Source organism: Trachurus trachurus (assembly GCF_905171665.1).
Source record: "Trachurus trachurus genome assembly, chromosome: 1".
NCBI classification, from domain to species: domain Eukaryota; kingdom Metazoa; phylum Chordata; class Actinopteri; order Carangiformes; family Carangidae; genus Trachurus; species Trachurus trachurus.
Window position 1 is genome coordinate 2,626,188 of NC_139891.1, and position 14,454 is coordinate 2,640,641.

Consider the following 14,454-nt stretch of genomic DNA (forward strand, 5'->3'; position numbering starts at 1 on the left):
TAACTGGAGGAAAACACAGTGTGCTGCTGATGTGGGGCAAATGAGCGCACTGTAGGCAGGACAGAGGGGCTTTTTGAGACAAAGCTCACACTTCCCTAATCCTGTTATTCTGCTTGGCCTACTGGACGAGACAGAGGCATGCACCGCTGATACTGAAGGAGCTTCACTTTAGACATGTCCCTCAAACACATTCTATACACACAACCATTTACAATGACACTCTGTTCTCTGATTCCTTCAAAAAATGTTTTAAATTGTTAAAATTGTTTTGGTTAAATGATGCAACAAATCTTAAACTGGGTTTCGGTAAATGAAGAAGCTGTGTTATGAGAAATCCTTTACAAAGCTTTTAATATACACCTAACCATTTGTGTGAAAAACCTCTACTGCAATTTAAAGTGGGACAAAATATATGTCACTAACATCATGGAATAATTCACTGGAAGAGAACATATTACATATCCTGTGTTTTTCTATTTGGTGCCTTCTAATCCTAATTCATTTACCAGGCCATATACAGTATTCATGGATTCACTGATTCTTAACAACAAAATTAGATATATAAATAAATAATCATAAATACATACATAGGATACTCAATTAAGAGGGTAAATCATATAGATGCTACAACGCATCCGCATTAAAACATCCTTTTTTATGTGACTGAGTTTAATCATTAAGGACCATGATATTTCACCTCTGAAGCTACATATCGTTAAATTCTATAATAAAACTGTCCTCATTAAAAATAAAAAAGGCATCATAGTTTTGATGTTATTTTGGGCACAATTCCCCTTTGTATCAATCGTTATTTGAATTAGTGTTTATTTGTTATATTTATGGGTTGCATTAACATCCTGCTAGTCTCATGATTTCCATGTAACAGCCTGCCTGCTGTGAAAGTAATATTAATGGCTTTACCAACAGGGATACTATCTTTATCTCATAGTCTCACTGGCCGTCAAGGTCTGCATACATGTGGTGCCAGTTTGAGTCCCAGCTGGGATGGGCGGATTCTGAACAGATTGGGGACCAGCAGGCCAAGGGTGGAGAGCCCATCGTCAGGTAAGGTACCCAGGAGGAGGTCCTGTGTCTCGGGTTGGACGAGAGCCCAGCGAATGGTTGTGTGGACGAGGGCTGGGATTTAAAATAGCACAAACATGTTTGGTTTGTGGATGGATCCAATCTGGTAGTGAGTCAGATAGCCTACCTTTGATGGTTATAATGTGATGTTAGGGTCTGCAGCAGCTGTGTGGCACTGCTCTGGTTTAAGAAAACAGATCTTTTGGTTGTTTGTTTGTTGGACAAGTTGGATGCATAATGTTCCCAAAAGGATAATGACTTGACAAGTGTTTAGGTTTCTTTTTAGTGCGGTTTGGGACAGACGCCTCAGCTGACCTCTTTGTGTTCAGTGCTAACTAGCAAATGTGCATGCTAAAGCGTTTTCAATGCAGGTACGCTGATGTTAGCATTTACCTCACATCACTGTTACGTGCTGCTAAGTAGCACAAGTCTAACCACACTGCTTTTCCAACTTCAGCCTCTCTGATAATCAGAATAAAATTAATGTTTGATGATAAAGGAATACACCACTCAGAACCAATCAAATACTGTCTGTAGACTTACAGACTCTATTTAGTCAGCCTCCTCTTAAGATCTTTGTGCTTAAAAGTTATCACAGCCTGAGTTTCTGACATAGGGTGCAGCCATGATGGTGGTGGTGCCAATTTTGATTATTCACCATAAAAATTCAACACACTGTTCAACCTGCCAATGTAAACCTAAAGTTTAAACTATCTATGCTTGATACGGCGCTCACCCTGAATACATCCATATTCAGTCTTAATCATAACATCCTCATGTGGAAAAAGGAAACGTCCAGGGTTAGGGTTTGTTTCCTTTGCCATGAAAAATCAACTCACTTCAATTCCAGCATACATACATTGCCCAAACCAGCTACAACTCCATATGTTTCATAAGAGTCCTCCCCTGAACACATCTGCATGTCCATGTCTGGTTATAGTCATAGCACCACCTCACGGCAACATCACAATTTACCATTTGATTTACTCTTTGACATCTTGTCTGGTGTTAACTCTTGAGTCATGAGTCTGGAGGTCGCCATAACATGCAGGTGTTTGGTCACAGGTCACAGGAGAGTGAGGGCCAGTTCATTTCTGCTTTATACTTAATTTTACAAGTTCAGTTGCTGCAAACCAAACCAGAATTAATGAATGAACAGCGTGTTTGTTAAAGGGATAGTTCAACATTTTGGCAAATTGGCCCATTGCCATAATCTCTATAGTCATAGCAGTAGGTTCGTTACCTTTAATTGTCGGTGTAAGCTATTTTTAGAATGGTGGAGCGGAGCAGCAGGCTGCTCGGGGCTACGCTATGGAGGCTAAGGGAATTTCTTGGTTTCCCTCATCAAACTCATCAAATACACAATCCAACAACTCTAAAACGCTGTCGTGGACAAGTTGTGAGCTGCACATTCACCACGCTATGAGATAATAATGGAACTTTACGAGACTGAGTTGTTTTAGAGGTAAATTCATGCAAAACCGCTGATGCGCGTTGCGTTCAGGGACAGTTTTTCAACAAGCAGACTCTGTATTTACCCTGTATTTACCTCGAAAACGGCTCAGTTTCTTAACGTTCCATCATTATCTCATAGCGTGGTGAATGTGCAGGTCACAACTTGTCCACGAAAACGTTTTGGAGTTTTGGGATTTTGGGATTGTGTATTTGATGAGTTTGATCAGGGAAACCAAGAAATTCCTTTAGCCTCCATAGGTTAGCTCTGAGCAGCCTGCTGCTCTGCTCCGCCGTTCTAAAAATAGCTTACACCGACAAATAAAGGTAATGAACCTACTGCTATGACTATAGCGATTATGGCGATGGGCCAATTTGCCAAAATGTTGAACTATCCCTTTCAATGTTCAACTATCCCAATCAAATCAAATAAAACTGCAGCTGTCAAACAATGCTTTGCTCTGCGGCCTTTGCAAGCTTGGTGTTATGTCCTTCACCTGAGTAGAGCAACAACTATCACCAGCTGCAGTCCAACACAGTGGAGCTGTAGTCCTGCCACAGGACGAGAAGGACGGGAATAGAAGGTGGGACAGGCTGGAGCTCGGTGGTTAGCAGCTACTTAACTTACAAATTAAAGTATGCTACCTATAGTACCTCATACTCCACATGAACTAAACAGAAAGCCAGATTATTGTTAAAGGGATATTTAAACATGTTGGCAAATTCGCCATAATCCCTATATTGTAGTTTCAAGAGTACAGGTTCCTTACCTTTAATTATCAATGCAAGCTGTTTTTAGATCGGCGGGGCAGAGACATGAACTCTTCACGGTGTGCAGTATTTCTGCCTGTCCCTCATCAAACTTATCAAATACACAATCCAACAGCTCCAAAACGCTCTTGTGGACAAGTTGTGACCTGCACATTCACCACACCATGAGATAATCATGTAACATTTTCGAGGCAAGTGCATAGCCGGAACTACATTCCAGACACGGCTGCAGGACGGAGTGATTTCTGGGTATTTGCTTCATGTGTCATTAATGTTACATAACCATACATGATTATTTCATAGTGTGGTGAATGTGCAGGTCACAACCTATCTACAAAGAGTGTTTTGGAGTTGTTGGATTGTGTATTTAGTTTGATGAGGGAAACGTGGAAATACCATGAGCCTCCGTTGTGTTAGCTGAGCAGCTCGCGTCTCTGCCCCGCCGATCTGAAAACAATTTGCACTGATAATCAAAGGTAATGAACCTACTCCTATGACTATAGGGATTATGGCAATAGGTGACTTTGCCAAAATGGTGAACTATCCCTTTAACTGAAACAGAAGACAGCATTGTGGGAGAAGAGTTTACTGAACCCCCCCAAAAAAAAGCATTATAGCGGAATGATACAAATGACAACCTCTGGTTAGGACGTAATCCGCCTAGCGACAGGATGCAGAGATCTGGTAGGACCTTTGAAGTTGGAGTGACAGGCTGTGTGTCCAGGCAAGTAAATACACAACTAGTCATGTGATCACAAGTTGAGCAAAGTCTGTGGGGAAACTGTGATCATGATTCTACCTAAAAACAGACTTTAATATCACCCTTTGGCCTCATCCCCCCACCCTTAATTGCAAACGTGAGCTGACTGCATCTGTAACTCTCTCTGGTCCTGGTCTTTGTTTAGACATGTTGCTTTAGAGAAGCAGCACTGTCACTGCCTGACATGCGTGCTTAATGGCTGCAGTGCAATCACAGATGACAAGAGACAACACAGATGCTGTAATTGGTGTAGTTTCATGTTCACGGTAGCTTAAGGTTCAATTTATAACCATACCACAACAGCTTCAGACTTAAACTGGGTCTTGAGGACCAATGACTGGTGCCAAGCCATTCTTCCAATACACTTTGTCCTCAACAAAGTGTGATTAGGAAGCAAAAGAAGCAGACAATAACAAACACGCAAAAGCGGAGGGAACGGATGTACAGCAATTACGGCAGGGATGAGGTGAGTGTGAGAGGAAGGGAGGGAGAATGAGAAGGTCAAAGGTCAGGTTTCTCACATTGTTGGAGCGCAGAGAGACCCGCCCTCCGCAGCGAGCGCAGAATTTGGTCTGGCAGTAGGAGCAGAGGTGACCACAGCCGTCGGCGAACTTGGTCTTGCGGCAGATACCGCAGGTGGGCGCGTCGTCCTTCTGCTGCGTCTGCTGACGTCGCGTATCCGCCCCGATGCGACGCACCTCCTGTTTGTAACTCTCGAACTGCTGGTGCAGTGTTCTGCAAGGAGGAGAGGGGGGAAAAGTTGAAGATTGCCCATTAGCAGTCCATCATGCACACACAGACCTTTTGTACTTGATTAATTTTCATCTTGTGTTAGCTTTCTGCTACTATCTTTTGTGTCCTAAGATAGATAGATAGATAGATAGATAGATAGATAGATAGATAGATAGATAGATAGATAGATAGATAGATAGATAGATAGATAGATAGATAGATAGATAGATGTACTTTATTAATCCCGAGGGAAATTCAAATGTGGTTGACTGCTCATATAGAACCAGTCACACACAACACGACAATAAAAACAGATTATAAATAGCTAAAAAAAAAAATAGGACACAAAACAGCTGTAAAATACACTAAAAACATTGTTTTTCATCTCTTGGTTACATTGTTAGTCTTCCTTATCCATGAAAAGGTTGGTTTTAATATTTCTGGTGTGAGCCCCTGGGCCTTTTTTTTGTCAGTATACCCCTTGACTTCAATTTAACCTTCATCTTGTCAGCTTTCTGCTACCATCTCTTGTGTTACGGTCGGTTTTGACCGGAGTCATCAGCTGTAAAACAAACTCAAAACAATGATTTATCATCCCATTTGTTTCTCATCTCTTGGTTACGTTGTTAGGCTTCCTTATCCATGAAAAGGTTGGTTTTGCACTTACGATTTCAGTTTTAACTCTAATTATTGTTCTTATCTCAAAGGAGGTTAAATCGAAAGCAACTGGACTTAGTATTTGTCTAGGAAGACGTTTCACCTCTCATCCAAGAGGCTTCATCAGTTCATGTAGCATCTGACCAGGCTGGGACTGGTAGGCTGGTAGCCTGGTCAGTTGCGTACATGAACTGATGAAGCCTCTTGGATGAGAGGTCAAACGTCTTCCTAGACAAATATTAAGTCCAGTTGCTTTCGATTTAACCTCCTTTGAAATACTATGACCTGGGCAAATGAGAATATGCACCGGCTTATTGTTCTTATAGTTATAACCGGGTAGAAACCGACCCTAACAACACAAATGTCATAATTTTAACTAGAGCATTTTACAATTTTGTGAAAAAAAATGTTTCATTTTGTTTAAATAGAGGTTCCTGATGCAATAAACAAATGTATGCATTACAAACCTAAAAACGGGTCAGTGGGGACCCTATAGGTTAAACATAACCCTCCAGCATCAACCAAAAATAGAAAAGGTTGTGAGGGAATTTTTGAATCAGTGATTAATGTTATAAATAACTGAACCTACAAGAAACAGAAAGTGAAGTAATGCACGCACATGTTTGAGAACAACATTTCAGTTCAGGCAAAAGAACTGGCAATTAGAGCACCGCTTTGAGAGGTGCCTTTCAAAAAAATCGTACACACAGTTAAACAAAACTTCAGCTGAGTTTTGCTCTCCGTGGCTCAGAGCCTTTCCCCTCCCCGCTTCCTGGGACGCCTATGGTGGAAAATAAGAAGTGTGAATTGCAAATCAGGCCATGTGAAAACACCCACAATGTTGTCTCAACAAAGCTGTCAAAGGAACACTGCATTAGCATAGCACGGCTCATATAGGGGACCCAGACAGGCGCTTTAATTGCCTGACTGAGCGAGAGAGAGGAAGGAGATGGCTTCATTCACAGCTCTAAGTTCATTTGCGGTATTGAAGAAGTAGACAAACTCCAGTTAAGTCTCTGGCAGCACACCAACTTTAAAGCTTGTTTGTTGAACTTATTTGTCAATGGAAATCATCAAGACAACGCAGTACGCTGTGATTCACCCATTTGCTGAAATAAAAATGAGTCATTCATATTAAATCCGTCAACACTAATAAGAACGCTGAATACATGCAAAGCCTTCAACACCCCCAGCTCTCTGATTAGTCCTTTCAGTCTTATAATCTGGACTCACATGTCTCCACATCGCAAGGTAACTTTTAAATTGCTGGTTTCATCCTCTCAACAAGCAAAAATCTCAGTGACATGTATCACCTGGGTCTGTCGAAAGCGGACATGTCCTCCCGTCTACAGAGCTCAGCTGCTGGGTAGGAATGAGGTAGAAGATAAAACACCTGATCTGGTGTCAGTAGCTATTTGTGGCAGAAATAAAACCAGTAACAGTCTTCCCTACCATGGATACCCCAAAAGTCCAGAAAGAACACTGTGCCTCTAAAGAACAGAGTTGGAAAAAAAAAAGTCTGTCTAGTTGTCCAACAAAAAATGTAATTCAATGCCAAATAAAAAGCTTTTTTAAGTCCAGGGAATGAGTAGAAGTTGGTGGTTGATTCCTCTAATCACTGTGTGTGCGCGGGGCTAGAGCGGCACACACAGCACACTACCACCATGCACCGAGGACACAGGGAGGTGACTAGCAGACGGGGACACATCTCGGCCAATCAGCTGACACAGGGAAATTGTTGGAGACGGGACAGTGATGTCACAGGGAAGGTTGAAAAAACAACAACAACAACAAAAACAAAACAAGGAATACTTGCACTACCATATCAACCACACAAAACATATTCACATGCCCAACCTGAGGGGGGATTCATTAGGTGTTCAGTACATATCACATCCTCCAAATTAAATGCTGACGTCAAAGGAATGTCTGGAGTTTGTCTGTCACTGTCACTGTCTTGACGTCTTGTTATCAGCATGTAAATAAAAAAGAATAGAAAAAAGAAAAGGAATGTCTGGAGGTGACTTTACAAGCCACAATAACCTCAGGGCTGAACATCTGAGCACCAGTACATTTATCTTTATGTTTATGTATGAAAAAGAAAAGAAACAGACAAGGAATAATAGTTGAAAAAAAATCTACAAGAAATGAAAGAAGAATGAAAAGCTTGGTTGTCAGACATCATAAATATGACAATTGTATAATAATAATAATAATAAGCAGAAAGCAAAGAATATGGGGAAGAATATGTATAAAAAATAAAATAAAATAAAATAAAAAAGTAAAATGTATTGAATTCCATCCCCTTTCAGTAATATTGTTTGCACCAACATACCCAACTTAACAAAAAACAAGACAATAAGCTAAAAAAGAATTGATTTCAAATAAATACCAAATAAATAAATAAACAAGCAATAACCCCACATCCCAACCTCCTTTTCTATTCATAAATAACTTTCCCTGGTGGTAAGCTATTTTTGAACCTATTTGCACTGTATGATATTCTATGAGATCTGTAAATCATACTATATAATACTTTTGACAGTGAGAAGAATAATAATTAGTGTGATCATGTCATTATGGATCATCCATATTGCTCATCTGTAGTTGTTGCCCCAATCCTTTGCTCTGTGATTTAAAAATGATAAAACTAATGAACAGTATTGAATGTGATCCAGAGCCTGCTTTGCATTATGTTTTACTTGAATGCATCATGACACTTTAGTTTGTAAATTTTTAATGTGTGATTTAGTTGAATTTATCATGTATAATTATTACCCCAAATACTGTGATACTGTGACAAAGTGCCCAGATACTGCCATAACATCCAGAAAAAACAAACAAATCATTTAAAAACTAAATGTTTGGATTTCACCTAATGATGATAAATGCAGCACGGAGTCGACACAAATACGTCATTCAAATGGAAAAAGAACACGACACCGCCGCAGCAGCAACGTCATATACTGCACCTTTGACCCCGAGAAGCTATCGATCCTGCCAATGGCAGTCCGGGGGGCTGAGCCGAGCACAGGCGCCATGGGAACAGCTGTCAGAAACAGAGGGTGCGCAGCCGGTTGCCATGGTAACAGGGTGGCATCAAGTGCCGGGTGACAATGGGTGTCAGTGCACCAGCTGTTCCTGCTCTTAGAGCCGCGGTTTGCATCCGTCTTTTCTGCCGCTTCCACACGTTCAGCAGACAGACACTGTTAAAGCAGCATGAGGCGACTTTTTATATAAAAATAAATCTCTGTTCTTCTCACCTTAAATCACAGAGGAGCTCTACAGCAGCGGGGAAAGTCGCATCCTGTCTGTCTGACTCTAGATTTAGCCTAGTAAAAGTCTAATGTGGGCGAGGTCTGGACTATTTCCTGCTCACAGGAAATGACTGAGCTTAAATGTCTCCTCGATGCTAGGAAGTCAGTACCAATATATTATATAATATTTTCTCATATATCTTTGAGTGTCTATCATTGTTTTGTCAGAAAGGTTACCTAATAGCTGCCAATATGCAAAGACATTATGGCTAAACACAACACTACTCACCAGTGAACTCATTAACATTCATTTTAATTCATGTTTCTGTCTCTTTGAACTCCTGTGGAAAATAATTACTACCAGGGGTACACTCTGTTTTATTGTGTCGTATGTTTTTGCACAAACAGCTGCCTGGTGGTGCTAAAACCAGACTGAAACAGTAAAGCCTGGCCAAACCAATCAAAACAAGTAGCTGACCAATATACTACAACAACAAGGGAAACTATGCGAGTCCGGTCTCTTTTCTGCTGTTTTGCTAACCCTCCTCCCGGCCATGTGCATTTGTTTTCAATGAAGGCAGCAAGAAAGCAATCAATAGAGCGGTACCTAACATTATTTATGTGTTAAGTGTATATTTGTAGTCAAGTGTGTTATAAAAGAGATTACGGTTTACGAGGCGCGTTTGTGTCGCGGTGCTGTAGAGACCAGAGCTGGGACACCGGACAAGGTTGGTTTTCAGCCAGAAGACGGTGGAAGGCAGAGAGCCTCCATTCTCCCTGGAACTATACACGTCATTGATTTAACCAGCACTATTACTCTACAGCTGTTTCATTAAGGTAAAAATGTAGCATAGTTAAAGGGATAGTTCAACATTTTGGCAAATTGGCCCATTGCCACAATCGCTATAGTCATAGCAGTAGGTTCATTACCTTTAATTGTAGGTGTAAGCTATTTTCAGTACGGCGGAGCGCAGCAGCTGGCTGCTCAGAGCTACGCTATGGAGGCTAATGGAATTTCTTGGTTTCCCTCATTAAACTCATCAAATTCAACACCCCAAAACTCCACAGCGCTTTTGTAGACAAGTTGTGAGCTGCACAACCACCACGCTATGAGATAATGACGGAACGATACGAAACGGAGCCGTTTTCGAGGTAAATACAGGGTAAATACGGAGACTGCTTGCTGAAAAACTGTCCCTGAACGCAACGCGCATCAGCGGTTTTGTATGAATTTACCTCGAAAACGGCTCCGTTTCGTATCGTTCCGTCATTATCTCATAGCGTGGTGGTTGTGCAGCTCACAACTTGTCTACAAAAGCGCTGTGGAGTTTTGGGATTTTGTATTTGATGAGTTTGATGAGGGAAACCAAGAAATTCCCTTAGCCTCCATAGCGTAGCTCTGAGCAGCCTGCTGCTGCGCTCCGCTGTACTAAAAATAGCTTACACCTACAATTAAAGGTAACGAACCTACTGCTATGACTATAGCAATTATGGCAATGGGCCAATTTGCCAAAATGTTGAACTATCCCTTTAAGCTAAAAATCCTGCATAGTTCCTTTTGCAGCTTTAGATCATTAGGGTTTTATCAGTACTTATGTTTCATAGTTCATCCCTACAAAGAAAAATGCTACATCTCATGCATTTTCCCCCAGGACATGGTCATCTAAGTCTATGACACATGGCAGCCTGCCATCACAAAGAGAAAGTGTCAGACGGACATATTATGAATGGTGGAATTCAGACAGACTGTAAAGTTTTCAGTCACAGTGACATTTCTTCTCAGCTGAAAGAACTATCTCTGAAGAATTACACATGCATCAACAAGCACATTATGTACATACAGAGCACGGCCGCCATCTGCAGTCTCAACAAACCTCAAAAATTGAAAAATGACACCCTGTTAATTAACAATGTGCTTCATGTTCTCTGAGTCAGCACATAGCTCCACTAATTCATCCCTATTTTCAACCAAATGAATGAAATCATGAAATCATCTTTATTTTAAATCCTTGAATCAGCACAGGATACATGAGTGAGCCCCACCATACACATGAGTACATGATCACACACAGACGTGTCCTCTCCATGTAGGGACATGCTCTCTGTGTTCACTCTACTGTGTGTTCATCAATTACATGCCTGAGCCTGCTGCCTCCCTGGGGGTCAGCCACCATGCTTGGGATCACAGGTGGTGAAGGAGTGCTCAAATATTTTATTGGAGCTGACAGGCTCTTTCCTCAATTGATGGGATTCACCCAGTACAAACTGAGAATATAAGCCTTAAAACTATAAAACCGCTACTAGAAATGGTAAATGTCTACTTGAGGAAATATCTGCAGGTGTTCCTAATGATCTCAATTACACCTGTACGTTCCTTGCTAGAACAGGCCAAAAACTCTGAGAAGGGCCCGGTGTGGACTCTATTCAGTCATTGGCAATACCATTGAAGGGACATATATTATTATGTATATTACTGTAAACAGATATTTCAACATTTTTGGCAAATTCTCCCATTGCCATAATTCCTATAGTCTTAGAAGTGGGTTCATTACCTTTAATTGTTGGTGCAAGCTGTTTTTAGATCGGCGGAGCAGAGACGTGAGCTCTGCACTGTTTCTTCTGTGCTCCAGAAATCAGACATGCTTTATACTATGAGTCAGATTCCTGCTGTAAAACCTGCCCAGGTATTGGTCAGATTTATTTTGCGCATTAACAACTTAAAGGGATATTTCAACATTTTGCAAATTCGCCCATTGTCATAATCCCTATAGTCTTAGTGGTAGGTTTGTTACCTTTAATTGTCAGTGCAAGTTGTTTCTCGATAGGCGGGGCAGAGATACGAGCTGCTCAGCTAACACTACAGAGGCATATGTTACTACTTTTGCCTTTCCCCCATCAAACTCATCATACAATCCAACAACTCCAGAATTTTCTAACCATTTCCACTGCCATTCAAAATCACACATACTACTTGCCCCCTTCAAATTAACTGTTCCAATTCTAAGCCTATATTTATATTTGTGTATTGAGCATTTCTCTGTCACTCCCCCCTCCGAGAGTTGCGTATATCCATATAATGCGAGTCTACAGGGCAGTGCAATGCGGAATGATTATTATCAGAATGAGCCGGGCAGCGGTCGGAGATGATATGGCAATTCCCCTTTAATGCTGTTTCATTTGAAGTGTCTTTGAGCACCCGTAAAGTGCTTAATGAATAAAATGTATTATTACTAGTTTTATTTATAACACACTGGACAGGTACGTAGCCCATACATACCCATTCCATACAGCTTACATGACCACATGCAGCTAAATGTCCCCCAGTGTCACATAGGAATTGGTATACAGTACCAACATATCGCCCGAAAGCCGAGACTATAGGGAAAGTAAAAGGCTGGAGCCCTACTGATGAATTTACAGCTTTTAGGTGCAAACAACTAACGTTTCGATACTGTGTCTTCATCACTCATATATCCTGAAATCTTTCCTGTCCAAACGCTTGAAGATGTTTACAATTTTTTTTGGCAGTTTTAATGAAATTGATGTGTAAACACGTAAAACATGTAATATGTTCTGTCATCTCAAGACCATAAAATTTGACATCTTAACATAAAAACATGTAGATGTCTGTTGATATCTCATAGCAACAACTCTATGTAAAACTGATACAGTCCACAGTTGCCTATGTCTACTGTAAGCTATGTTTACTGCTATCTAATAAATACATTTTAAATGTATCTGTAATTCTTAAAAGTACACTGAAAAAGTGTGATCTAATGTACTCTAATGTGTTACTATCCAGCACTGTGAGCATGTGGCTGTGGCAGACTGTGACCAGAGGGGTTCAAGTGGTGTGAACCAGCTGAACTGTGGCTGTCTCCTCTCTCTAAGTCAACACCATGGGCCAGCAGGGACAGCCAGAGAGCCAGATGTGGGTTAGCCCACTTTTGGTCCTGTCAAAACAACTGTGCAAAGGAAAACACATACAGTACATGGTACATGTACATGCATGCACATGCACTCCAATATAAAAGAAATGTGACTGGCATAAAAACAAAATACATGCTCATCATCGTCCAAAGACTGTCTCCTCCTCGTACTCCATTTCTGTCTCTTGATCTCCCTCCTCTCTCTCCAATCCTGTCTAATTGTTGGTGTGGAGTTGTTAATTAGCACCGCTATGAATACATTGCCCAAGAACGAAGATGGGAAAGCTACGTGTGTGTGTGTGTGTGTGTGTGTGTGTGTGTGTGTGTGTGTGTGTGTGTGTGTGTGTGTGTGTGTGTGTGTGTGTGTGTGTGTGTGTGTGTGTGTGTGTGTGTGTGTGTTCCTGTGTGTGTGTTCCTGTGTGTGTGTTCCTGTGTGTGTGTGTGTTCCTGTGTGTTTGTGTGTGTAGAGCAGTACTATTTCTGTCTCATCAGCCTTGCAGAAGACTTTCTCAGTTGGTGAAGACACAAGAATTTAGAAAAGTAGTCCGTATGTTTCAGTAGAAGGTGCTAATGGACCGTCTGCTAAGACTCAGAAAAATTCATCTATCAAACTCTGCAGTTAGTTTTGAAACAATGCATCTTCAGTTTCACACAGAAATAAACAAACACAGGCTTCTCATGAATTCCATAGGTGGAGATGGTAACATATATGCCAATGTTAATTGCGCAATATGAAGTGCAATCTTTTGCACATGGGAAACATGTGGTTTTGGCCCAATTTACACATGTGCTCCACATGGTAACACATGTTATCCATGTAGAGCACATGTGTAAAAATGGGTTCACATGGGAAATCACATGTGATTCACATAAAATTGGGCTAAGACCACATGTTTCCCATGTACAAATAACACAATTCCCATGTGCAAACATTTTTCCTGTGAATCACATGTGAAGTTCATGTGGTTTTTCTGTAAGGTACGTCTATGAATAAGAAATTAGAATTTTTTATTTGATCAAATATAGATAATGATCTACAAAAATCTAAAGATCTATGCTGCTGTAATCCATCCTTTACTCTGCTCGTATGTTCTTGGTTCTGAAAAGACAAAAAGACATCACCCTCCAATCCTCTCGTGTACACTGTCACAGCATGTGAAGAAATACTAGACCTGTCATTGGACAGTCACTATTCTACCACCTGGACTGCTGTAACAATACAAAGTGGCAGTTCTCAGGGGTTTGGAGCTTTTAGATAAAAGAACAAACAGGTATGATGGATCCGTTGGCCCAACACCCCATGACAGTGCAGTGAAAGAGTGCTGAAGGAAAAAACATCTCTGCCTCTGATGGAGCGAGAGACCAATGATGACGACAGACACGTTGACACATGCTGTGAGGAAGCAAGGAAAGGAGGAGGATGAGTGATCTGAGGTAGAGAATGAAAGAGAGCAGACACAGACAGGGAGATGAGACGGTGGGGTAAAAAAAAAAAAGCAACAGGACGACAGGAAGAAGAGGTGAAGAGTATATACACACTCCCAGAAGTCCTTCCATCTCTAAAAGAGATGGAAAGACAAACAGCTGTCTACAGGAAGGAGGAGGAGGAGGTGGAAGGAGAACAAGTGAAAAAGCAAAGGATGAACAAAGAGAGCCAAGACGGAAACAAGCGTGGGCCAGGGACCAGTGGAGGAGTGAAGCCAATGCATCCGGAGCCACTCTATAAATACCACTTGAGGAGAGGAGTGAGTAGATGATGGAAAGAGGACGGAGACAGGATGATGGAAAGAGGACGGGCAGGATGAGAACAAGG

At 41.2% G+C, this 14,454-nt stretch overlaps 1 protein-coding gene across 2 annotated transcripts in view; it reads right to left on the reverse strand.

Annotated features, from left to right (window-relative positions):
- The window catches only part of rims1b (regulating synaptic membrane exocytosis 1b), a gene marked incomplete at both ends in the record, with an annotated part of 89,938 nt that overhangs the window by 60,975 nt on the left and 14,509 nt on the right, over nt 1-14,454 (reverse strand). For both annotated transcript variants that reach the window (XM_083978213.1, XM_083978212.1), the window contains one exon: nt 4,588-4,801. In XM_083978213.1, the coding sequence (XP_083834339.1) occupies nt 4,588-4,801 (214 nt within the window). The remainder of the gene's footprint in view (nt 1-4,587; nt 4,802-14,454) is intronic.